We start from the raw sequence: 25,185 nt of genomic DNA on the forward strand, positions 1-25,185 counted from the left end.
TACCGATTACTGTTTACAGACTTTTGGAAATGGCAGCTCATAAGATCTATCCCTGTTCTTCACCACCAATTCACTGGGGGCATACTTTCGCATGATGCTCTACTCGGTCCAATTATGTTTATTGCACCGAGACGTGAGGCTTGACTCCCCGCAAACGGAGAGGAGGAAAGCGGAGAGGGAAGCACCGGGAAAGGAGGGAGTGTGCTGGTTGGGAAATGGATGGAATTATTTTCGGCGAACTAATCTCGTGAGGACCGTTTTTAACTACTGTCGTCGTCGGTTGAATCTCTCGGTCCATAACGGAGTATCAGCCAACTAGGTGGGAGGATGAAGGGATGGGGAAGAGAGCCTTTTTGCAATTTGCCATCCCCCACACCCTAGTAAGGACAGGCTGACCGGTGTTTCCGGGGAGAGGTTGGGGTGCACGGGAAGGTGGCTGCTCGGGTCGGGTCTCTTTCTTCCTTTTCAGCCTTCACCCGCTCAGAATAAGAAAAATTACTTCTCCCTCTCTCCGAGGTTGGTAAAAGCTCTAATGTCGTAAACCCGAGCAATAAAAAAATAAGAGGCGAGTGTGCGGAATGAGAGCGATGCCGCTTTATGCCCCGGAGCGTTATGTTCTATCAAAGATGCAGACGCGTAGGTACGTACTCGCATTTCAAAAATTCACTCCAACGACGAACTCGCGAGATGCCACAAAGACGCTGCTCATTGTTGATCCCTTTGAAGGGGACATTGTTGTTTTGTTTTTATCCCTGCGAATTCCTGTGAAAGGGACAGGTGGAAGATGTTGGCAGTTTGGATCAAAAAGTAATTTTTGTAATTCATTCAAACTGTATTTTTGCTCAAAGCGTTGGCCTTTGTGTACGATCGATTAAAAATTAAGAGGGATTGCAACGGCGCGAAATTAATTTTAAAATATGACAATGTTTTTATCTCTTTCTCCTGAGTCGATATTTGATGGATTAGGTATATTTTTATATTATAAAACTTTTCATGACTCTCGCTGGGAGGCATCTGTGTTTCTACTTTATCACAGAGGGTACCTGGGGACGTACGATCTCGAATATAAGTAATATACCTCGCGTCAAGAAAACGGAAGCTGTCAGTTCGGCACTAAAGGGCTTTCAAATAGCACAACCACTCCAAAAACTCATTTTAGTACACTTCTCACTTGCAGGTGTTCTCCATTGGAATATTTTCATCAACTTGTATGTATTTCCTTTGAAAATAAAGGAAAAGTTCAAAGGGTTTATGTAACCAGGCTAACATTTGAATCATCGTGCCAGTTGCTGTGGACTCAAAAGGTTTGGCGTAAAAAATTAACGCATAAATATTTCTTTCGTTAATAGTCATTATTTTTTCAACTTGTTTACAAATTAGAATAAGTTGAGTTTTCATTTTTTCACAGACATCAGTGTACGTAGAAAAATATAAATGTAAACTTCTACTTTTAGCTACGCGAGTGTGAGTCTTTTCATTTGCGTCTATTTTATGCACAATGACCAGGAAAGTTGGCGTTATCGTCAATGATAAAAGTAGGTTGAAAACTCGTAACATTTTAGTGTGAATCGTGAAGAGTTTTTTTTTAATCGTAACTGATTATCTATTTGTTTCTTATATTATTATAAAAATCAACTGGATACCTGGCGGAACTATAGAAAAGGTAATATTTTTTATCGACACGTGGAATTAATTTATTAATGCGATCATGAGTGGAAATTTTTCAGTATTTAATCATGCATTAATAATTATTTCGCATAGGGTACAGGTTTTAATCAATTTTGTAATGACATTAATATTCATCTTCCTTGACTTCGAGGAAAATCGTCGAGTTTCCCTCATTTCGTCAACCGTAGTTCGCATGCCTGAGGGTGTGGCATAAAACCAGTTGTCATTTAATTATTTCACAAACTATTGATCCGGAAAAAATGCCGAGGGCTATTGTGGTTAGTTACTGGGAGGACTCAAAGCGTGTCATTCCTCCGGAAAAGACGAATAGGGAAGCCCTCGTTGACCCCAAGGGGCGCAAAGATCACCCTACCCCGTGCTCAACATTCTACTCCTCCCCCTTCCTTATCCCTTCTCCCCGCTTTCGTCTGCCTACTCTTATCGCCTATCCTATCAACGTGCTTCTCTCGAAAAAAGTAATTTCCCATCCACCGCGTGTACGTCTTCATGTTTTTTTTGTTCATTCCTTTTGGTCCCACGGGAGCCCGCGGCACTCGGTCTATTTGCGAACAGGGATCGTGACTTCTGTTCTTATCATTTTTCATCTTCCTGGCATTGCAGGCGAAATTGAGAATTTATCGTTAATTTGTGCAAGACATGTGACTTCGGATCTTTCTCACTGTTTTTTGACCTCTTTTCCTACTCTTGGTATGGCGTTTGGTGAGGGTGGGAGAAAAGAATTAGAATATTTTATTTGGACTAATGCGGAATTATCTCTTGGTCTTTCCATATAGAAAAATATATTATACTACGATATTGTACGGTATTTATTCAAAGAATATTTACTGAATGGTACATTTTAAAGAATCTTTTTCAAATTTCATAAAGCGAAGGCTATACGGAGAATATCACACTCCTGCTCGGCGAAATCCACGGCAGGTAGTCATGCGCACGGAGTTTTGGATGGTATCCGAAAATGAATTTACGCCATTTAGCATATTTAAAACGCTTTATAGTGATATCAGCCCCATTTAACATACATATTAACTTTATTGAATACCAGATTGTAGTTTAAATCCTATTTATACCGTGCCAAATGTCTATCGATTTTCTCAATTCTCCCATTTGGATAATAAAACGTAAATTTAACATGAAATCACGTAAAACCCAGAATTTACTGCAAAATATTTTCGGAAAAATGGAATACTATCGCAGATGATAAACCTAGAACAGCAATAGTTATTTTGACCACATTTGTGAAGAAACCGCTGTACATTAAAAGGCATTCAATGATAAAACTTATTAAGGGCGACTAAGAAGCAGGTACTTCTCATCCCTTTGTTCTGCAAGGGATGAGAGGCACCCTTTAACACAGCCTTATATCATTATGTATCTGGTCCTCCCATATGACTGAATAGCAGGAAAGAGAATGAATCTGGGGTCAAGGAAATGAGAGAGAAAATGAGAGGGAGATTAAGAGGGAAATGGCGGAGGAATGAATGCGTAATGAGAGCGGAATTAAGGGGAATGAGAGAGGGAATGAGAGAGGGAATGAGAGAGGGAATGAGAGAGGGAATGAGAGAGGGAATGAGAGAGGGAATGAGAGAGGGAATGAGAGAGGGAATGAGAGAGGGAATGAGAGAGGGAATGAGAGAGGGAATGAGAGAGGGAATGAGAGAGGGAATGAGAGAGGGAATGAGAGAGGGAATGAGAGAGGGAATGAGAGAGGGAATGAGAGAGGGAATGAGAGAGGGAATGAGAGAGGGAATGAGAGAGGGAATGAGAGAGGGAATGAGAGAGGAAATGAGAGAGGGAATGAGAGAGGGAATGAGAGAGGGAATGAGAGGGGGAATGAGAGGGGGAATGAGAGGGGGAATGAGAGAGGTAATGAGAGGGGAAATGAGAGGGGAAATGAGAGGGGGAATGAGAGAGGAAGTGAGAGAGGGAATGAGAGAGGGAATAAGAGGGAGGGAATGAGAGAGGAATTGAGAGAGGAAGTGAGAGAGGAAGTGAGAGAGGAAGTGAGAGGGGGAATGAGAGAGGGAATGAGAGGGAGAATTAAAGAGATTCAGAGATAGAATGAGGGATGGAATGAAAGAGTGTACAACGGAGGTAGGAGAGGGGGAACGCGAGAGGAATGGAAATCTAAATGAGGAGTGAATGGGAGGGAGAAGACAAGAGATTGTAAGAGACAATGAGGGATAGAGAGATGGTAGAATGAGAGATGTGGAAGAAAATAGAGAGATGATAAAGGGACAGACCGAGAAAGAAGAAGTGAGGAAAAAGGGTTAACGATTGATATCCGTGACTGAGTTCCCTTTGACTCCGGATGCGATCGTCCCCGTGAATATATTTTTCCTTGCAAAGGAATTTCCAGCTGAAATTTCCATCTTCCCAAGGGGACACGGAGGATGACGGTGGGGGCCGACGGGAGGGAGAAGGGTGACTCAGGAAAAGAGTCTTCTCTTCGCGCCTACACGTGCTCCGGGGTCACGCATGCGAAATTAGGAAATAAAAATATGAAACAGTTCGGAAGCGGAAATTATTTCCATGCGGGGATTCCAAGCGAGGCAGTGACAGTGCCTAACTTTATTTCTCTCTTTTTAACCAAAAAATATATCCGAGAAATGTGGCGACGTGTAGAAATGTTTGAAAGTAATCTGGGTCGTGTAGGAGGGAATCGCCCGAGTTTTCGTGGCGATATTGTGGACTAGACGCCGTCATCCTTGCGTTGCCGTTCGAGTGGTCGTCGTCACGTTGCTTTAGTTTTCGCCGACCGAGGCGCTCATATAGGCGGAATCCTGCAAACGCGTAACACGCACAAGGGGATGTAATTCGTCATCAGCAGGCGAGTGCAGAAGTATTGGCTCCCTCCGCGGCGTGAGCAAAAAATACATTTAAAAAATCTTCTTTTGCTGGTGGCGGACGCCAATTGAGAACTTTCTTTTTCCATTTTCACGGTGGCAATAAATTATTCATCGGAACAGAGTTGAGCTCGTGTCTAGCTCTTTTGTCTCCTTTACAAGGCCATAGAAGACCTTTGTCGCCGAAAACGGGAGAACTAAAGGAATTCGCCATCTGTGAATGTCCACTTATTGTCCTATTTGAGTTCCCGCATATTTTTTAATGTTTCAATTCCTTCCTAACTTGCGGGGACATAGTTTAATTATTTACATCTCATCTAGGTTTCTCAAGTGGTCGCCATTTTTATTATTTTTGCAGAGAACCCTTGCTTCAGAATTAAATTTTTTTGGTACCACCCACCGTCGAAATTTCTATATAATACGCCATTTATTTCTTTTACTCATGATCCGGGATGCTGTATACTACAGCTAGCATTATCTCTTAATTTAAATCCCATTATAATGCAAATATTATGAGTTCAGATTAAATTCATTTATAATGTAGTATTGAAGTTTATTTCGGGGAAACGATTAGTAGCTATCTCAGAAGTTGTGATTTCCCCGTCTGGCACTCCGGCGGGAATATTTGTTCGGGTTTTATTTGTATATGATATAGACAAATTTGAGGGAATTTGAAGCTTTAAGTAGGACCACTCATGTCGTTATAATAAGAGGTAAACTTCAAAATTGGGTGATATAAAAATATATACTATATACTTAACCATGGACCGAAGTAATACTGATTTCATTCTATTTCATGCCCAGCGTTATGGAGTTTTGTGGTCGTCTTCGTTAATACATAATATTTTATCATCATATTCACTAATCATCACTTTAAAGATTTGAGTAATTGGAAGAATTATTTGTATAGTAAAATTATTTTGGGATCATCTGTTAGCAATAAACTGATTGTATTTAACAGTGTTTGCCCCACAGTCATAATTTTCTCTGTGTCGAAACATCATTTAAGTATCGGGCTGAGAATTAAGGTAAACTTATCCTTAGCCTTACATACTATATTTGCCGTTTGCAGATACATGTCAAATTAAAGTAAATTGGTACTAACCAAATGAGGAATTTTACTTATGGGTCATCATCACGTATTCTACTTGCTGACACATCCACTGCCGCATTGAGACAACTGTACTCATTACTCCTCTGGGGTTTCATACATTCCTTGCGAGTCCCGTTCCCTTCTTATTTGCTCGACGGTTTGAATTCGTATCCTTATTCCGCACCTTTTCTTTGCATAAATTTACCTCCAGGAATTTCCCGAGGAGTCCTTCCTTCGCTTGCACTCCTTCTACCTCCTCAGCTTGATTTCCGTTTCATTCATTTAGGTAACGTTGCCGTCTATTTGCGGTGTAAAACCGTCCTGATACGAGAAACACGTTTGCGTTTCAGGTCACCAAACTCATCCGTGGTATCTTTGCTTGCTACTCCACGGTTTGGGAAATCAGGGAGGGGTTTTTTCCAAATATTTTTCGTCTTATGGTGTAAGCATTTGTAAATATGGCGTATACGTCCCTAGTCACATTAGAATAAAATGAAACACGTTTTTTCCATGGTTTGAATAAAATACCCATCCTTATTAATAGAAAAAATGTTTTGTTACTAATGACTAAGGTGTGATATGCTCGAACGACATAAAGTTGTGGTCCTTAGGATTCGGAAATAGTTTTATGGGCCCGAGGGCACGTATTTTCCAGAGGGGACGACGCTTATTGATCAAGGGATGCTTTTCAGAATAATGAACTGTTAAATAAATTGTGGAATTATATTACATTGCTCTGATGACAATCAGAAAATAGGTTATCACATATTACGCATTCCGGTATAAGACGTTCAAATTATAGAATAAAGCTTGCAATAGATAAATATTTAGATATTAAAAATAATAAAATATAAGATATTAAAAATAAAAAAAAATTGAAAATGAATGTTGCTGGTTAGCTTCATCTTAGTGGTTGCAGTAAAAGTTTAAAGATACAATTATGAGAGAAATTGTGATTGTATAACATACCCTACAATATTTTTAATGCTATAAAATTGAAATCAAATTTATATCTATGTCCGTAAAGACTGCAAATAACCTTTTTTCCTTATGTTATCGCATAATAAAATATATTAATTATCAGATAGTATGACAGCCAGCGTATCTGTATTTTCAAAATGTTCTCAGAGACTTCAGGGAACAAAGAATCACAAAAAAAGCAATTCTACAAGGTAAATATTTATTACGAACTATATTTCGCTTTTTACAGCATTACCACGTGATGCTGAGCTGTGACTGATCTGACGTCATCACCTAATAATGTTGTAATTTAGCAAAACCAAGGTTGTAATAAATATATACATTTTGCAGAGTTTCCTTCGTTGACCCTTTGTGATGTTTCATTTCTACACAACATCGCCTGAATATTCAGAATTTGGCATCAAGGAAAATTAAACGTCATTCATCAAAGGAGTGATATTCTAATTTCGAAGTTTTTCTATCTTTCCTCCTTATCATTTGTGAAGCTGATGGATTTATGAAAAGCCAAAGTCAAATTAGACCGAGGGGTAAGATCATAATTTGTTCTAGGTCCGCGAGTCTTAGAGAGCTGAAGTGAAATTCTAATTCAAGATTGAAGCTATAGTTCTTCTTGGACTTCAGCTCAAGTAATTTTATTCGGAATTTTTTCAGTAATTTTGCATGAATATTTCTGCCACTTTAGCTACTCGTTGAACTTTTTATGCGATGGTAATAATACTCGTCATGCGCGGGACCCATATATTCATAGCACAACTTGCATGATTTCTCATTGCGATTTTACTGTAGAAACAGTTTTCATGTAGGTCAAACCACAAAGTGCCTGAGTTCCTGAATGAGTAACTGTGAGCATCGAGGTTCTCTATAATTCAGATGCTTTGACTTGCATTTGATTAAGGATTCTGTTTTAACATAGTTGAAGAGGAGAAGATTTTGGTTTTCAATTATCGATCGACTGCAGAAAGTTTTGCCCCTCCAAAACTTATTAATATTTCCCATATAATTATTCTGTCTACGTAGAATATTTATCACGAGAAGCTCATTCCTTTTTATTCGAGGGCGTTTTTAAAAAATGCTACAATGTTTTTTATTTAACATTATTGTAAGTGGTACTATTGAGGTTATGTGTGTTATTTTTATCTAATACATGAACAATTTTCTGATAGTACTCAAATATAACTTTACATAATTTTCCTGGGTTTTTACCCAAAATATTCAATTTAAATGGTGCTCATTAGAAAAAAGCATTGATCCGCTCCATTCCTTAATAGTTAAAATTTTCATGCACACGTAAACTTTTACCGAATTCTGCCGACTATTAATCTGATGATAAAAGGAAAATCAATTCCCTCCTCAATTTTGCGTCTTTGATATATCCTCGAGATCGTTTTTTATTTGTTAAAATATTTCATTTTCCCCCATATTTATCAGCAAAGATTCCGTCGTTGAACTTCCTTATTTTAATAACTCCCAGATTATTTACAAAGATTTTCACGAACCTAGAGGGTGCCATTCTTTAAATTATATTCATGGTGATGGGAACGTTGATGAATTTATTTTTTTCTGGAAATGTTTGAGTGTAAATAAATGGGAAAGGGAGGAATACAAGGAAATATTTCGAAAAGAAGTAAATTTTTTTCTCTACTCGAACACCCATTCGTAAGCGAACAGCCGTCGTGTGTTGAAAAGTGTTAATCACAGGAGTTAATAATTAAAAAAAATGATTTGACCATTATGACAGAGTTATTATCTTGTGATGAATGGATGCCAGTCAGAAGCAAATATTGTAGGGATAATATATGTTGCTATGTTTAATCATTAACTCAACCTAGTGAGATTTAATTTTTCCAACAATAGTGAAATGCTTTTCATGCTATAATATTTCCTTCAATTTAATAATTTTGCGTCTTATTTGGTGTCATAAATGTGTATCAATATCAATCAATAATTTATTATGCTTAGAAATTTCTCTCGAAATAAAAAAGAGTGAACTTCAATGTCAATTAGCTGGAGAAAGCTCTCAATTATGCTATGGGAGGGCGTAAGGCGCAATCATGATATTTGATGTTTGAAAATGAGGAAAATAACGACTTCAATAAGAAGAGAAGTGAATACATTTGTTAATACATACTCATTGTATTTGAAGGTTGGCCGCTGTTATATCGATCTGCAGTTCACATTATTTGTGAATTTCTTATGCTAAATATTTATCGAACTTAATGGATCTAGATATTACCACACTACCAAATCCAATTATAGTTGAAAAAAGGTGCTGCCAAAGATATTAATATCGGTCTAGGATGAAACAATTTTTATCGCGAAACTAGACAAGTCCGCGTGTTTCCTATTTCAAAGTGCGTTTCTTATTTGAGTGGTAAAATTGGCTGGTTACTGCGACAAACTTCCGTGGTTTTACAGCAGAATTTCTGGGAGGGAAAAGATATTTTGAAATAATAATATTGAAAGGAGCGGCGATGATACGAGACGTAGCAAAAAAATAATTCTGGACGCCCATAGGCTAGATCGTAAGTCCTATGTCTTTTTGGACCCCACCGTGAACCCGGATGAGAAATTTTCCCCTGAATATTAAGCATATTACTCATTGAACGCTGAAATTGAATTTTGCCTTGGAATTTGTGGCAATAACTCAAGGGACATTTTCCTTTTTTTTTACGTCTCTCAGAGGAAAAATTGACTTTATGACCTTCGTTTCTTCTCTCTCTTTCTCTCTCCTCCTTTTCCTCCCCGTTCACCCATTTCTCGCCGTCTCCACTCACCCTCCCCCAACCAGGTTGCCGTGTGGCTCGGTTGGATGATAGCCCTGGTGTGCATCGAGGGCACGGTGTTCTCCGCCTGGGTGTTCTACTCGCCGGGCAGGCCTTACGACGCCCTGCAGTCAGCCCTTTACGGAGCCTTACACCGCATTACCTGGAGCATAGGCACCAGCTGGATCATCATTGCCGTCTCCACAGGCAATGGAGGTGAGATTAAAAGGCGGTGCTCGCTCTGAGGTTCATCGTTCGAGTTTTGAGTATCGCGTTTGAAGTGTTTGTCAAGAATTTTTCGACATGTTCACCATCACATTTCAAGTGTGATAAGAGCAATGTATACTTAATATGAAGTGTTTTGCTTTTACGAGGTGCGACTTGTTGACATGTTTCGGTAAGTCTATTTGCAGCGATTCATCATGTAAATCGACCTGAATACTTGTATATAGCAAGGAAAACTTTTGAAAATGAGATAGAAATTTATACCGTGTTTACAGCGCGATCTATTGATCTGCGAACCGTTATGCTGTATCGCGTAAGTAAATTATACTGTGGTCGATAGTGTTTCCTAGGTATCGACTAACGATTGAGGATGAGGTGAAACTAGAGTTAAGGGGGCATTATTTCATCAAAATATTTTGCCAAAAGATTTTTCTACATTTTGCTAATGTTACTGTTGTTGCGAAAGGGATTCAAAATGTTGATGGTTTGTCCTTCGCTGACCGGTGACGCAGGTGTAATAACAGAGTCGCGCTACCAAAGATGACCATGTAAATATGGCTGATTTCATGAACTCGTTTAAGTGCGAGTATACAGGATTAATAAACGCATTTTAAACGAAAGAATTAATTACATTGTAGCTTCCTTCCGCCATTAAACCTTTAGACATGAAACCTTTTATAAGTTCCTACATCTTCTTTGGAACAAAACAATTTTTTCTTATTACAAATAATAAAAACACATAAAAAATCATCAAAGTATGCAGTACCCAATATATAATACACTTTTACCTCGTTAGACATGATAGTAACAGTATTCACGGCCATAAAAACAAAGATAAATGGAGTTTTTGGGAGTCTGTCAAGTCTATTGAGAAAGAGAAAAACTTGTGAAATTAGGCGCCCTAGTGAACCCTGTTCTATGATTGCCCAATATTGTAAATTCAACATTAAGGATATAATTACGGAATTAAAGGAATAATTTTCAAGTGTTTCCCAATTAGATATTATCGGAAAACTTTGGAACCAATAGTGAGCTATAGATACTCGTGAAAGGAACGGTAAGATCTGTCAACGACGCATCTCGCATTCGATAAAGAAAAATGGTTGCGTCGTTGGCCATCGGGTTAGTGCTGTAACGATGACGCTCTTAAATAATGAGGATTCCTGATATCATCCCAGCGGGGACCGTGTCTGTGACATAATAAGAAAGGATGGATTACGCATAAGCCATAGCGTGATACCACTCTCATGCACGGGAGAACAAAAGTAGGCATTTTATGTGAGGTAAGAAAAGCTAGTTCACTGCATAGGAAAGATAGAGGTGACTTGGTAGCATATAATCAGGAAAGACGAGAAGATCTTGGCTGAGAGAATAGTAAGAGGTCAAGCAAAAGGTGATTTTATGAAACACTTGATTTTCCCGAGCAATAAACGATTTATCCAACTGTCCATTGATTCGAATTTACGATATGCCAAAGACGTGGAGGAAACAAAAATATCTCCGGAACTTTTAAATAAAACGCACTGTACTTATTTATTGACGTGCTTAAATGAAGTAGGTATGTCGTTTATTGGCGTGTGATTTTAGTTTATTTTGAATCTATAAGTTATACACGTTCAGTGTTAGGAAACCGACTACTCTCGTGCACGAGTTTGCAACTGTTTGGGTTGGAGAGAAAAAATTTTTAAGTTTCAACTTAACAATAATGATTTCGATGCATAATGAAAATTACCCAAAGAGGAATCAGCCAAAAAAACCATCCAAGTTCTAGATTCGCTGCTAAATATTTTTATTTTAAACCTTCCGCGTCACCAATTCTATCATTCGAATGGGAAGAATATGCTAAAACGTCATTCTAACGTAAATGGGGAAAAATTATTCTTGGACATTTGAAAAATGTATTTCCCCGTGTTTCCTTATTCAATAGAAAATGAAAAAAATGGAGTTTACCAACCACAGATGAAATAAAATTGATCACGATTAATTGTGCAACATTGCATCATCTTCAGGTAAAGTTTTTCAAAACCGTGGAAGGGGTTTGCCGGGATAAATCATGATATTGATGAACGTTTCATATTTACTAGGCTGAATATAAATAAAATAGCATCATACTGAAAGCGATAGCATATGAAACACAAGAAATCAGTCTATTACGGCTCTTCCTCATGACGCACGTTTTGTTCATTTCACAGACAGCATAACTAAAAGGTTGAATGCAATTTTCATTTAGAAAAAAACTTTGATTTTTTGTAACACGATTTTAGAAAACATTTTAACTAATGATTCTAACGTTCTTCCTTAAATATCCAGACCTATAACTTCTTTTGTTTCAGCGTTATGGGTCACCGGACAATATTAGACATCATTATGATAACCTGATAATGGGAAAGCATAGGCTGAAAAGATCACACGATTTTAGAAAACATTTTAACTAATGATTCTAACGTTCTTCCTTAAATATCCAGACCTATAACTTCTTTTGTTTCAGCGTTATGGGTCACCGGACAATATTAGACATCATTATGATAACCTGATAATGGGAAAGCATAGGCTGAAAAGATCACACGATTTTAGAAAACATTTTAACTAATGATTCTAACGTTCTTCCTTAAATATCCAGACCTATAACTTCTTTTGTTTCAGCGTTATGGGTCACCGGACAATATTAGACATCATTATGATTACCTGATAATGGGAAAGCATAGGCTGAAAAGATCACACGATTTTAGAAAACATTTTAACTAATGATTCTAACGTTCTTCCTTAAATATCCAGACCTATAACTTCTTTTGTTTCAGCGTTATGGGTCACCGGACAATATTAGACATCATTATGATTACCTGATAATGGGAAAGCATAGGCTGAAAAGATCACGCTGGCGTTTCATTCCAACTACCAGCTTCGGCAGTAATTAGGAAACAAACGTTCTGATCGGTGAAGGTTATTTTGAACTTCTCTCTCCGGATGTGGCCGGGCGTCAGGTTGTACTAATTCTCAGGAAAAGGTCAGCTATCCCACAAGCGGCGGGTAGGAGTCCCAGCATACCACTCTTGAATTTAATACTCGGTCGTGGGAAAGATAATCCAAATCATGCAGAGGTTCCCAGCTCATTTCAATTTCTACCGTTATTTACCGAGGGTTGATGGCTTTCAAAGTGCCTTGCAGCAATCTGTACATAAATATTCAAATTTCCACGCAAAAATGTTTCAAAATTTCTTACCTTTTCAGCCATTTTTTTCCTCCTCTATCATTCCCGAAAGTTTACTATCCGCTCTGCTTGTGAGAGAGAGGGACTAATATCTCATTTCATTCCGAATACATATTATTGTGATTGTGATATATTCTCATAGTATATTCCCTCTTCTCCGTCTCCATTTCCCGAGGATATTAAGTTAGCCCCTCCCCCTTCCCACTTTCGAAATCGCATCGTCAACCATTTCTCTCATCTCCCGTCAACAATTCCCATTACCTCTCAAGTCAACCTTCCCGGTTCACTTCCTCTCACAAAATTTCATCCCTTGAAATTATTCTTTTCTTCTGTGTTTTCTCCTCCTTTATGTCTTAAGATTTATTTTTCTTTCGAAGTTGTTACATTATTCCCATATAATATTTCGGAGGAATGCTACTACCACTTTAATCCCTGAGGTGAATATATCTCTCGTTCACTTCAAATCTTCGCCATCATGTTTCTTCATTCTATTTCTCTTCTGCTCTAGTAGTCTCTTCATTCCGTTTTATATCTTGCGCTCCTCGGAAGCGTTACAGGGAGGAGGACGTACGATGTGGACGTGATCTTTAATACAAGGCAGGGAACATTTGCGGCGAGAGCCGTTTTAAGTGGGTAAATTTATCTTCTTAATCTCCCTGCCCGAGTGCAATAATTTCTTGTGGCTGGAGAGAGGTGTTGGAACACTTGGCTCACCCCGGTTCTTTCCTTCGACTTTGTAACCATTAAAATATGCCATCATCTTTGAATATTCTCTCATTCTGTTTGGATTTTCAAAATCAGCAATCATTTATAGGAAGGATCCAGGCTGCTTATTACATCAGATATCGATTCGGTCCAAATGATGAAGTTCTGATTAACTCTCTCTTTTTTTCATTAACTTTAAGCGATATTCGTATTTCACGAGTGTTCTTTAATTTTAATAACTTTTCTGTCGAAGGTGAAAAGATTCTCCAGCCAATCATCCATTCCCGACCATAAGGATGAAAATCATGGGGATGTTATTCATTCGGTGACGGTAGTTCAATATTCTAAGTTTCATACCGTTGACTTTCATAGGTCGAACATCTAAATGGTCAGTAAATTGTATGCATTGATGATCTCTTTGTAAGTTTAATTTGGGTTTAGTTATTAGTGTTACATTTTTAATTCCGTCGCAAATAACGTGGAGGAAATTAAGAAAGAAAGAAAAAAATTAAATACATAAAAGAGATACGCATTTGCAATTTTTAAAAGTTTGACGAACTGATCACTAAGAAAATTATCTGAATAATGAATTCAATTATATTCGCTTTACTGATCCACTAATTAATATTAAAAACGTACTGAAATTTACTCAAATAGTCAAGAAAAGTGTAAAATTGGAACGGCCAGACGGGGAATAGTAAAGTTGCTTCATTATGGAAGAAAATTTAATAAAGATTTAGCAATTTCCCACTTTAAAATTTTCTCCGTATTCATGTCACACTTCGACGCAAAACGCCATCTTTGGGCGGAATCTGATAATTTCCGCAAGTTCCGGGTGTATATTAGCAGTGAAGGGGTTGCTAGAACCAGGGACCTGCGGAAATTATCAGAGTGCACCAGAAGATGACGCTAATCGACGAAACGCTTCGTGACTGTACAGAAGGTTTTAAAGTGGTAAGTGACTAAAATTTTACTTCACTTCTTTTTTAATTAATAAAATGTTTTAGGTTTGTTTTAAATTGTTTTTTTGGCATTTTGTCCTATGCTACATATATATTTTGAATCTTCCATATAGCTGTTCAAAAAGTAAAGATTGTCGACTACTCGAGAGACGTTTATCTCTATCGCTGCTTATACGGCGAATTCGAAATACTTCTGGCATCGATAAAGTGTTCCTTTCTTCAAACTTTAACTCACAAAATCTCCAACGCATACATTTTCAATGTCCATCATAATTCGTTACATTCTAATTAAAGAGCGAGTTGGAATAATGGGTAACGCCCAAGTTTTAAGACAAAGGAGTTGTGCAAATACTGATTGCTCAGATCGTGGAAATACCAACGGCATGAAAAAATAAAAAAACATTCTGAGGCCAATGCAGAGTGGACCATTAAAATACCTGCTGTTGACTAACTGATCCGGTGGAAGATACGTGTAGGTTACTCCACTTGCACCAAAAGCCGAGGTATCACCAAAAACCACACGTGGAAAATCTTCTTTTACATTAGTTGTCCGTATTATCCGTTGATTTCAAAGATTTTGCTGGATTACATAAAAACAAAAGGATTAGGGGGGGGGAATGACGTTGATTATTTTTTCCAACACTGGGCATAAAAAAATGACTCAGAATCATAGAAAAAACGTCCTTGTCTAAGATATAAAAAAACTCATTATGATAACCGAAAATGTCACCCAAATAGTTCACAGGTGTGCCTCAACGTTTAAATTTCCGAAATATGCTAAACGTTTATTCACACTCAAGAAGATGATTAGCATGGACTCAAATATTATGTGATTACATTGATAACTGAAAGAGGAATACCTACATTAATAAGTTATTCCTAAAAGATAAGACTTTTTCTCTGGATTGCGTAAACTCGAGTTCGAATTTCATGTAAAATATTGAAATTATTGCTCGCTCTATCAATTAATCAGGGGGGGCTTATCCGTTGCCAAGGACTGAAAAATGTTCATAGCAAGCAAAGTTAATTTATTTAAAGAGTTATCTTTAGCGAATGCAGCTTTCAAAATGAGTGAATTGAAGATATTGACATTAAGAAAGAAGGTTAAGAAAAGACTAGGGAAAATTGGTATGGTTTGCTACGTCTCGTAAACTTGGCAGTCGTAGCAAGATGATTGGTATAGATTGGAGGCTACTGAGATGTGAATATAGAGAAGGAAGAAAAAGGTAAAATTGTAGGAAAGGAAAACAAACAAAGCACTAAGCATCGTGGGAGAGAGAGAAGATTTATGGGAGAAATCCAAGGAAGACAGGAAATATTGATGCAAAGCATTTTGATGGGCAATGGAATGCTGAAGAGTTAGGCAAGCAATGTGGGGCTAGGGAAAGGATAGGAATATTTCATGGAACAAAGTAAAGATGGAAGTATGCGGAATTGAAGTAGGGCTTATTGTAGTATTTGGTTGTTTTCTAAGTAGAGACTCTGCAATGTAGGCGATTTCTGTGTGCGCCTATCCAAAACCTACCTTTGACGATAGGATAGGGAAATATATTGCATGCCTGATTTGTGAGATGCATAATAATTTTTCTCTTTTTTCTCTGCAGACTTCCTGAAACCGTTTTTGGTTTGGCCTCCTATTATCACCCTGAGCAGAATGACATACTGCGCATTCCTTTCGCACGGTGCTCTCCAGTTGTATACAGTAGCATCAGCTCGAAGCCCTTACTACGGTTCGATATATCACCTGGTGAGAGAATGTTTTTTTCTAAAATTAATGTGAAATTCCTTATTAATTTGTGTTTTCTAATCAACATAACTTTTTCATCCCCTCTGAATTAAGATAAACTAGTTAAGTTTACTGCAGGATGTAATGATAAAACACCAATAGTAGCTGCAATATATAAATCAGCATTTGATTAATTTTTGTGCATGTTTTATTTAAATTTCAAACCTTTCTGAAAATACATTTTTTTTTACTATTTGTCGTCTAATTTTTGCAACTATCAGAAATTTAAATGCATAAGCTTAATGGCTATGAAGCTTACATCGCTTTGTCACAGTGTATCTTCTTAGAAGGATGATTACTTAGTAATTCAAACCCTGACAAGATTACATATAGATTCCGACTCGTTCTATGGCAGGATTAGATTTTAGAGAAGAAAGCGACCTAACATTGCAATCAAAATCTGCTCGCGTATGTTTTCATTGAGGTAAAATAAGACGGTAATCTACCAGCCAGGAAATCTCATTCTCTCGTATTATTTCAGGGTACCTACGTAAGGGAATTCTTTTCACGATCGATGATTTCATTTTCCGAAGTTCCAATTACCAGAATTTCCAGAGTTCGGATCTACACTGTCCAATCGCGCTTAAGTTTTTTCTTTAAGCCATTCTACGTAGCTACGTGAATTTCTGTTTTCCTTCGACGTAAGATCGAGGGCTGCGTTTGGAATTGGTATTTTGTTTGCTTTTTTTTAATTCATCGTCGCTCTCAACCTTTCTCTTATAACTTCATGTTCGCCATGGATAGAATGCTAATTGCTTACATGACCGAGAATCCTGACTGGAATATATTAAATTAAAAATTGCATTTTTCCTTAGAGAGTAATCGAATTGGTCACTACATTCAGTTGGAAAATGTTATGAGTAGAATTAAGAAATAGAATTATCCTATCAGGCACACCTGGGATGTACCTTTGTATGCTATTTGAATGAATAAATTTCCTCATCATACGCTCAGGAATACAACTAACCAGGGATTTGGCATTTATTTGTTTTTATACAAGAATGTTACAGAAAATTAAACACAGTTTAATCAGAATTATCAAAATATTTATTCTCGGTTTTATTTTGTTACAGCATTCCAGTATGCTAATTATATTGTTAGAGATACGTAAATCTACAACTTAATAACGACTTTTTTCAGGTTAATGAGCTCTTTAAAAATATTCATTATTTTGCTGTAGTATGAATTAAGAGCTGACATTTTGACGTTAAAATTTAATATGAATACTTATATGTTCTGCTTGGCATAACGTGAATCTGATATTCCATCCACTTTTGAACGAGTTTCTCGTGTCTTTGCAACCTTTAAGTTAGGAAATGTCTTTAGTATAACTTTGTCATAGGTAAGCATTATGTTATTTTCGACGCCATTCCTAACGTATTCGTTTCGAATAATTTCACAAAAACACATTTGAGACTATGTGTAAACAGTTGATGAAAGCCCAGATAGGGTGTCTAACTCTTAGGTTCTGTGACTGCGGGCATATTTAATAATTCATAAATATTTGTAATCGAAATAATGAGCATTACACTCGAAAAGAGTGTATACTTTTTATTTTTTGACTGGCTGCGTTGGTTTTATCCTCACCATTTGAAAAATTAAATCCAGTAGCACAGAGGCTATACATTTGTGAAAAATATTCAGCAAAAAACATGGAGTATCTCGCCCAACCAGTATTTATCTCTTTCTCGCTCTCAAACTTTGTTCAACTGTTGGCACTAAATATTAAAGGAAATGCGTAGTGACGTATGAAATAAAAGAAACAAAATTTAGGCAACAAATGGAAGAGAAAACGTACGTATTCTATGGATTTATTCGCTTTGACATAACGCATTTCACTGTGATACATCATTAGGTAAAAATTTCTAAATACGTACGTGTGATGTATACTTTATATATATATATATATATATATATATATATATATATATATATATATATATATATATATATATATATACACACACAGTGTAAGTTGGAGCTAAAATGAAATTGGTTATTTCGTAGGAACCAGAGACCAATGGTAGATAAAATTGTAGTAATTCTGAGGGAGAGTGACAGAGGTGGTGGAAAATCACAGGAAATCAAGGGTCGGTAATTTGTGGGGAAGGTGGTTAAGGTCAATGAGAAGTGATGAGATGGGGATAGGGTATTTTACAACTCACCCTGATGTCTTGACATTTCCTCCTTTCGCCCAACCCTTTTTCAGAATTACTACAATTATACCTCCAATTAGTTACTGGTTCCTACGAAATAGCTAATTCTTTTTTAGTTTCAACTTACTCCAACCTATCACACGGCGTAAGTAGTATACATCACACGTATGTCTTTACAAATTTGTGCCTGATGATGCCGTATCACGATGAAATGCGTTTTGCAAAACCAAATAAATTTTGCGGAAAATTTTGTTCTCTAGTTCATTTTCCGGATATAAAAAAAACTTCCACAAATTGAAGCCTGAAACTGCAAGGCTCAATGAATACATATAGTATACTTGTACAGATGTAACCCGCGAACTGGTTGAAGCGTGAGAGTAGCTCAGTCCTGCTTCAAAGGTAGTGATAAGTCTGACCAAAGGGTTCCGTTTACCAATTTGCAAGAAAAATATTCAAAAATGCGAGATAAAAGAGTGCGAAGGCGAGTTTAAATAATGAGAACATAGTGAATAATAAAATATAGTTTTGAAAATTGAACATGATAAGTTTGTTATAAAGTAAACTACTTTTTTCTAAGACGTCCACTTCTTTTTATGCAATAAACAATTCTTCATATTGGATATTTTTAGCATGCCTTCTTGGCAAAAATAATCATTAATAATCTTAGGTCAGAAAGATGTCCATCCACCCCAAGGATCATTACTATGTATGAAAGCTCTCGTTGAGATGACGTTGTAAATGAGGAAGTTGTACGGACTCACTTGTAATCGAAACTCAGCAAGGCATTGAGAAGTTATTATGACACAGATATGACATAACCTCGGGTATAAATGATAAGCTTGATCTCGTTCTTACATGCACTGTGGTTAAGGAGATCACTCCTCTTAACGTGATGTTTCATGAATCTTGTTCCTTCAACTTATCGATTTTCGTTTCCTTCTCAGATCTGGCTTTCCGCTGGGGACATAGTTCTCTCCTTTGGCGCCTCCTTCGTGCTGACGTTGCTCTTCGAATCTCCGATTATTGGACTTGAGAAGATTATCCTTGGGGGAGGTAAGTATGCCCAGTATATATGTGTATCCTTTATTCCTTTTTTTTTCCTTGAGCCTTTCCCCAGTATTCCCTCCTTGGCTCTGTAAATAATTCACGTGGGAAGATATCAACTTGGCATTCAATTACCGTTGAAAATTTCGCAAACTCTTCACAATTTCATTCTTGCAACTTTTCGCAAAAGAGAGCCCTGGGCTTAAAAATTCTATTCAGCGGCAAGTAAGATGGGGCTATGCGAAATCATGTTTTGATATGCATGTTTCCAGGTTTTCAGTATCCCAAGGACCAAATAAATCATGCTATTTCGAAAGCAAGGGAAATAAATGGGGCGCATTTCATCCTTGTTGTAAATTCTCACATTATAAGCCTTTCCAAGAACATACACCCACATACAAATCGCTTATATGACACTAGTTGTTAATATATATATATATATATATATATATATATATATATATATATATATATATATATATATATATATATATTAACAACTAGTGTCATATAAGCGATTTGTATGTGGGTGTATGTATATATATATATATATGTATATATATATATATATATATATATATATATATATATATATATACACACACACACACATACATACATAACAATGAGATGAAGAAAACAAATAAAAAATACATATAGCACAAATAAAAGAATCCACACTAGGGTTGATTAAACTTTTCGGTGACAAGACAATCTTGTTCCGAAGAAGACTCACAAAAGACTCGGCTAACGTGAAAATGTCCAAGATATTGGATTTAATTATTGTCAAAGGCGTGATGATGGCACAAAATACGCAAAATACGTCTTGTCCCTTCAGGCAAAAAAAGAGGTTCCCACCGAAATATCATTTTTTTAAATATTTTCTTTTTTGTGTTGCGCCATCGTCTTGTCTGTAACAAGTTATAAATGCTATTCAAGGGATAAGTGAGAAAACGTCAACATTTGCAGGAACTGGATTCTAGCATTAAACCACTTAGATGTTATTGATCGACATGTTTTATGGATACATGAGAATAATATAAATTAGGCTATGGATTTTTTCTATCGCTATTGTGTGTCAGTACCACCGTGAGATTAAAGAGCGAATGAACTTGGAGCGGATGGGTTGGGAAGTCGGGGTTAGCATGGACAGACAATTCAAATTCCTACGACACAGCCGTTTTCCACTCATTACAACCATGAATGTGAGAATAGCTGTAATACAAAAACGACTTTTATGACGTGATAATCTATGATTTTTTATGCTTGTGATGGAATCACGCCAGACAAATGAGGTCTCGAGTCAGACGTCATAACTCCGTTGCCTCGCTTAGGACCATTCGCACCGGGAGACCGCGGTGGGTGGAGTAACTTCTCCTGCGAGAATTCTTACGCACGGCTTGCACCGACCTGAAAGTTTGCGAACTTTAAGACAGAAATCGCCTCGGGCTCCCCATAGACGATGGTATTTTGTTTTTCGCCTCGCGCGTCCGTACGTGTCTGTACCACGCCTCCGGTCGTAAGAGTTGAACCGGAAGGTGGGAGGGAATGGGTGGAGAGTTATTCACTGTGAGGCACGATGGGAAAAATGAAGTTCGGGTATCCGCTCGGAAGCGTTTTTGGGACATGGAGCAGGTTTTTGAGCCGACTCTCCTTCCATTTCATCGCCATCAGTCTCTTTTCTTCGCGTACCGGAGGGCAAAAGGTTTCCTGTTTTTTTTTTAATTTTATACATAAGGGAACCAACCTTATTGGTGCGTCCTGGTTGCGGACTTGGGTACTTGGCCGTCGGTATTAAAATGTGAGACAGGGGCAACGACTGTATATCTCTCTTTCGGAACTCTGAATGCGACATTATAGGCATGATAGGTATTATATTCTAAACACGCAACACCTCTCACGACACTTGGAGGCCAGGGATGTTTGAATTGTTTCATACACCTACAGTTCGAGAATGGAGCAAGGAATATTTCCAATCCACTGCTCTCGAAGTTTTACACCACAACTTTGTTTTTCTAATTTCCAGCTACATTTTAGGACTCGAATGACGAATTAGTTTCGAAAAGAGGAGCGAGTCATTTTTATTTAGTGAATACTCTTCATCACAATGTTTTGGCTGCCTTTAAATATGTAATTCCGTTTCCATGGAGTTTTCCAATAAATATTTCAAAAAGGGCAGTTTTGTCCGTGCATAATTAAATTTATCGTTCGACGGGTGGATGCGCGGATGTTGGCTTTGTGTGTTTTCCTGGTTCGGCAAAATTGTAAAATTTTTCGTTCCGGATCTGCATCGTTCTTTGCATCAACATACAGAGTCTATTCTCAGCAAATCCTATAAACGTAATTGTAATTTATTCCATTTAAGAATTCTTAAAATGATTATACTAATTTCGATTGAAATATGTTTTTCTTGTGTTGCACGGAATCATATATCCACTTGAAGGAATACGTATTAAACATTAAGCACTTTTTGTTTTGTGTAACATGTACCTGATAATTGTAATTGCGGGGAAAATCAGTAAACACTATATATATATATATATATATATATATATATATATATATATATATATATATATATATATATATATATATATATATATATAGATATAGTATAACGCACACTAGTATAATGCACATCAATTCTACCACTTTCAGATAAAGTTAAAAGTTAAGCAAAAGCTTTGTAATCGCTGGTGATTTGCTAAGTTTTACGGAAGGAGTTAATAACGGTACCCATATCTATCAGCATGACGCCCAATTTGTTTCAAAAACATAGTATACCGAAATCAGACATTCTGTTTGAACAAAATCGGAGATTTTTCAAAATTCCTTTCACATCCTAAATATAATGCATAAATATTTACGTGTTTCACCTGGTACGTATTACGCTGGTACACATACCTTTGTCCCTTACACGACAAAAATATCACTGATACTCAAAATCTTAGGTAAGGAACCAATGAATTGTGGTCATTTTGATGCCGGAATGATGAATTTTTACTAAAGTAGGTGTTTTCGTTGGATTTTGATGTCTAGGTTGCCGAAAAACTCTATCCTATATTACCTATGCTACTTATTTTATTCCCTATTTGCAAATGATGTTGAATCTGCAAGAGTTATCGCTTGACAAAATCTGCTTACCTTACACCAATTCCAGAGGAAGGAATCGAATGTGTCAAATTGAATTCGTGAGCAGGAGAGTTGATAGAGAAGCAAACAGCTTGGCGGAATGTGTTCACAATCTGTCGAGATTATCCATGCATTACAGCGTACAATATCTCATAAACAAGAGGAAATTCCTCTACTGTATCGTGACCAGACCGAGGTAACAGATTTTTAATTTCAATATACCGTTTTTATTGTCTCGAAAAAGTACCTGATATTACTGTTGAGTGGTACAAAGTTGATCCGTTTTTGGGAATAATAAGATACTAGTGTCACCATCCAGATCTAATACCATCTCATGAATCAACACTGAAAAAACAACTAACACCGAATAGAAAATGCTATTTGCTGTCTTACTCTAGTCTAGGTCATGTTCAAATCCTTCAATGTTTTGGATATCCAAATCCGATGCTTATATGACCAAATTTCCTTCTAATGAAATAATCTTGCCGTGATAATATTGGTGTCTCAAAATCTAAGAGGACCCCTGAGTACGAGAAAAAGCTACTACGACAAAATTACTGCAACACGAGCCCAGGAATAATCAAAGGTCAGGTCATAAGGCGCATTAATGACCTTAATCGATGTTGTCGTTGATCTTGAAGTAACGAGACGAAAATTATTTGACAGTATGATCGCGATACCGTCTAACACGTGTACATAATGAACGATAGTTCCCATGCCAATCAAGCATTGCCTATAGGTTCAGTGTGTCGATCCAAAATTACGGCACGATCTGTTAATTATGAATCGACTCTATTATTTTTTTCCTTAATGAAATATACACCATCTCAGTAATATACACTAATTCTAAGTTTGCCCTTCAAAATGAGGTACTGGTTTGATTTATTATGGAAATGTTTCACCAAGTTAGGCGGGAACGTTGCACGTTAGTACCTAATAAAGATTGATATCTCGTAATTTAAATCATAGCTTTTGGATCTCATTGGTAAGCCGAAATGGAAATTAAATGCTGTGCATCAGTAAACCATTTGGTGTGTCTATCGAACGAGTCAGAGCAAAAAAATGGTGCCATTTCCCCATTGGAATGAAAATATTTCCCTCATCCTGTATTCTCTCACCCTCAAGGATCGAGGAACGAGGAAGGGGCCGAGGCAAAGCGGGCAGCGGTACCGGCGAACGGCGGACCCCAGAGACTGCTCAACAACCAACTCTTCCCGAATGTGGCGCTAGAGCTAGAGAGCAGCTCGAGCCGACACAGGAAAAACGTGACCGTGGCCGTGGTGGAGACGTGTAACCACGGGGAGGGGATGTAGTGATTGAGGGGGAAACCAGGAAGGAAGGGAGCGCGGCCCCCTTCCTGGCTGCAACCTCCAATCGTACAAGTGGAAACCCTCGGTCGACCGCCGCCATGCAGGAGCGAAGAACGAGACGCTTGAGCGACCTGAACGGAGTTCCGGACGGCGGCGATTGTGTTTGTTCCTGCATGCCGCGACATCATACCCTGGCATCTCGCCGAGGTCACTCGACAACTGCTCAAAAATGCTAACTAGTCATGAACACATGTTGCGGGGTGATTCGGTCGGGGAGTGCAGCATGAACTTTGGGAGAAAATTGCATCTCTAATGGGTCAGTTTGCTGCTGTTTGTTTGTGCAAAACACTGGTATTTTTTTCGGAATTGTGATAATAAATTTCGGAAAAAAGTGATAATTATTTAGCAGTAAAGCTTTTCAATTTCAACGATAACATTTAAGTCGTAGAACAGTTCGTTTGTGAGGAAGGTTATTCCAATCACCGTGACGTTGAATATTCTTTCCATTGTAGCGTGGTAATTGAAAGTTAAAGTACGTATTGGAACGGTCGTGCGTTGCCAGGAAAATTACTTAATGTGAAGGGATCCCTTTGGTCTCGCGAGCGGCATGTCAAATGTTGATTAAATTTAACTTACGTGACATGCGAAAACAAAATAAATAGTGATGTGCAAAATTGTTCTTTAAATCACAGAAAGGTAGTAATCAATCGCACAAAAAATGATTCTTTTGTTTCTCAAAATGCGTAAATAAAACTGTCAAACTGGGATTTCAACTGCTGATCAATACTAAAACGCGTCATATCACCATGGATGCCAGCAGGCTGGAATTTGGATGGAAAAACCCACTCAATTTTCTATTCAATCATTTCAAACCTTCGAACTGATATTTCGCGGAATGCGATTTTATTCTAGTACATGCTAATGTCTAAGAAAATGAAATGAATCAAAATTCTATAACCAAAAACCCCCCCTTCCCTGGGAACATTTTTAGGGTCAATCATGTCCCTCGGGCCATTCAAGAATTGTTGAGGAAATTATTCCTCTAGGCTAAAAGTGTAGTTCTATATGCCAAAGTGCGCCGTAAGTGGTTTTTGCCCAACACATTTTTCAAGAGTACATTGCATTAGGAAACATTATAGTACACAAGTCTCTTCCAGTACTCCAGGATAGGGTTACTTTGTCCTTTAAACAGCAAAGCAATATTAATCCATAGAAAAACAGTAAAAGTTCCAATGGGCGTCGCTCAAAGGCATACCGGTATTTACTCGCTCGGGGCGCACGGGGAAACT

At 37.5% G+C, this 25,185-nt stretch overlaps 1 protein-coding gene across 1 annotated transcript in view; it reads left to right on the plus strand.

Moving 5' to 3' along the window:
• Nucleotides 1-23,899, plus strand: part of LOC139697978 (nose resistant to fluoxetine protein 6-like) — a 107,877-nt gene extending 83,978 nt beyond the window's left edge. Inside the window, exons 10-13 of the mRNA XM_071596832.1 lie at nucleotides 9,395-9,584; nucleotides 16,073-16,215; nucleotides 19,355-19,463; nucleotides 23,712-23,899. Coding sequence (XP_071452933.1) covers nucleotides 9,395-9,584; nucleotides 16,073-16,215; nucleotides 19,355-19,463; nucleotides 23,712-23,899 — 630 coding nt within the window. The remainder of the gene's footprint in view (nucleotides 1-9,394; nucleotides 9,585-16,072; nucleotides 16,216-19,354; nucleotides 19,464-23,711) is intronic.
• The last annotated feature ends 1,286 nt before the right edge of the window (nucleotides 23,900-25,185 follow it).

The sequence above is a fragment of the Hetaerina americana genome, unplaced genomic scaffold (assembly GCF_022747635.1).
Source record: "Hetaerina americana unplaced genomic scaffold, ioHetAmer1.1.p SCAF_8, whole genome shotgun sequence".
NCBI classification, from domain to species: domain Eukaryota; kingdom Metazoa; phylum Arthropoda; class Insecta; order Odonata; family Calopterygidae; genus Hetaerina; species Hetaerina americana.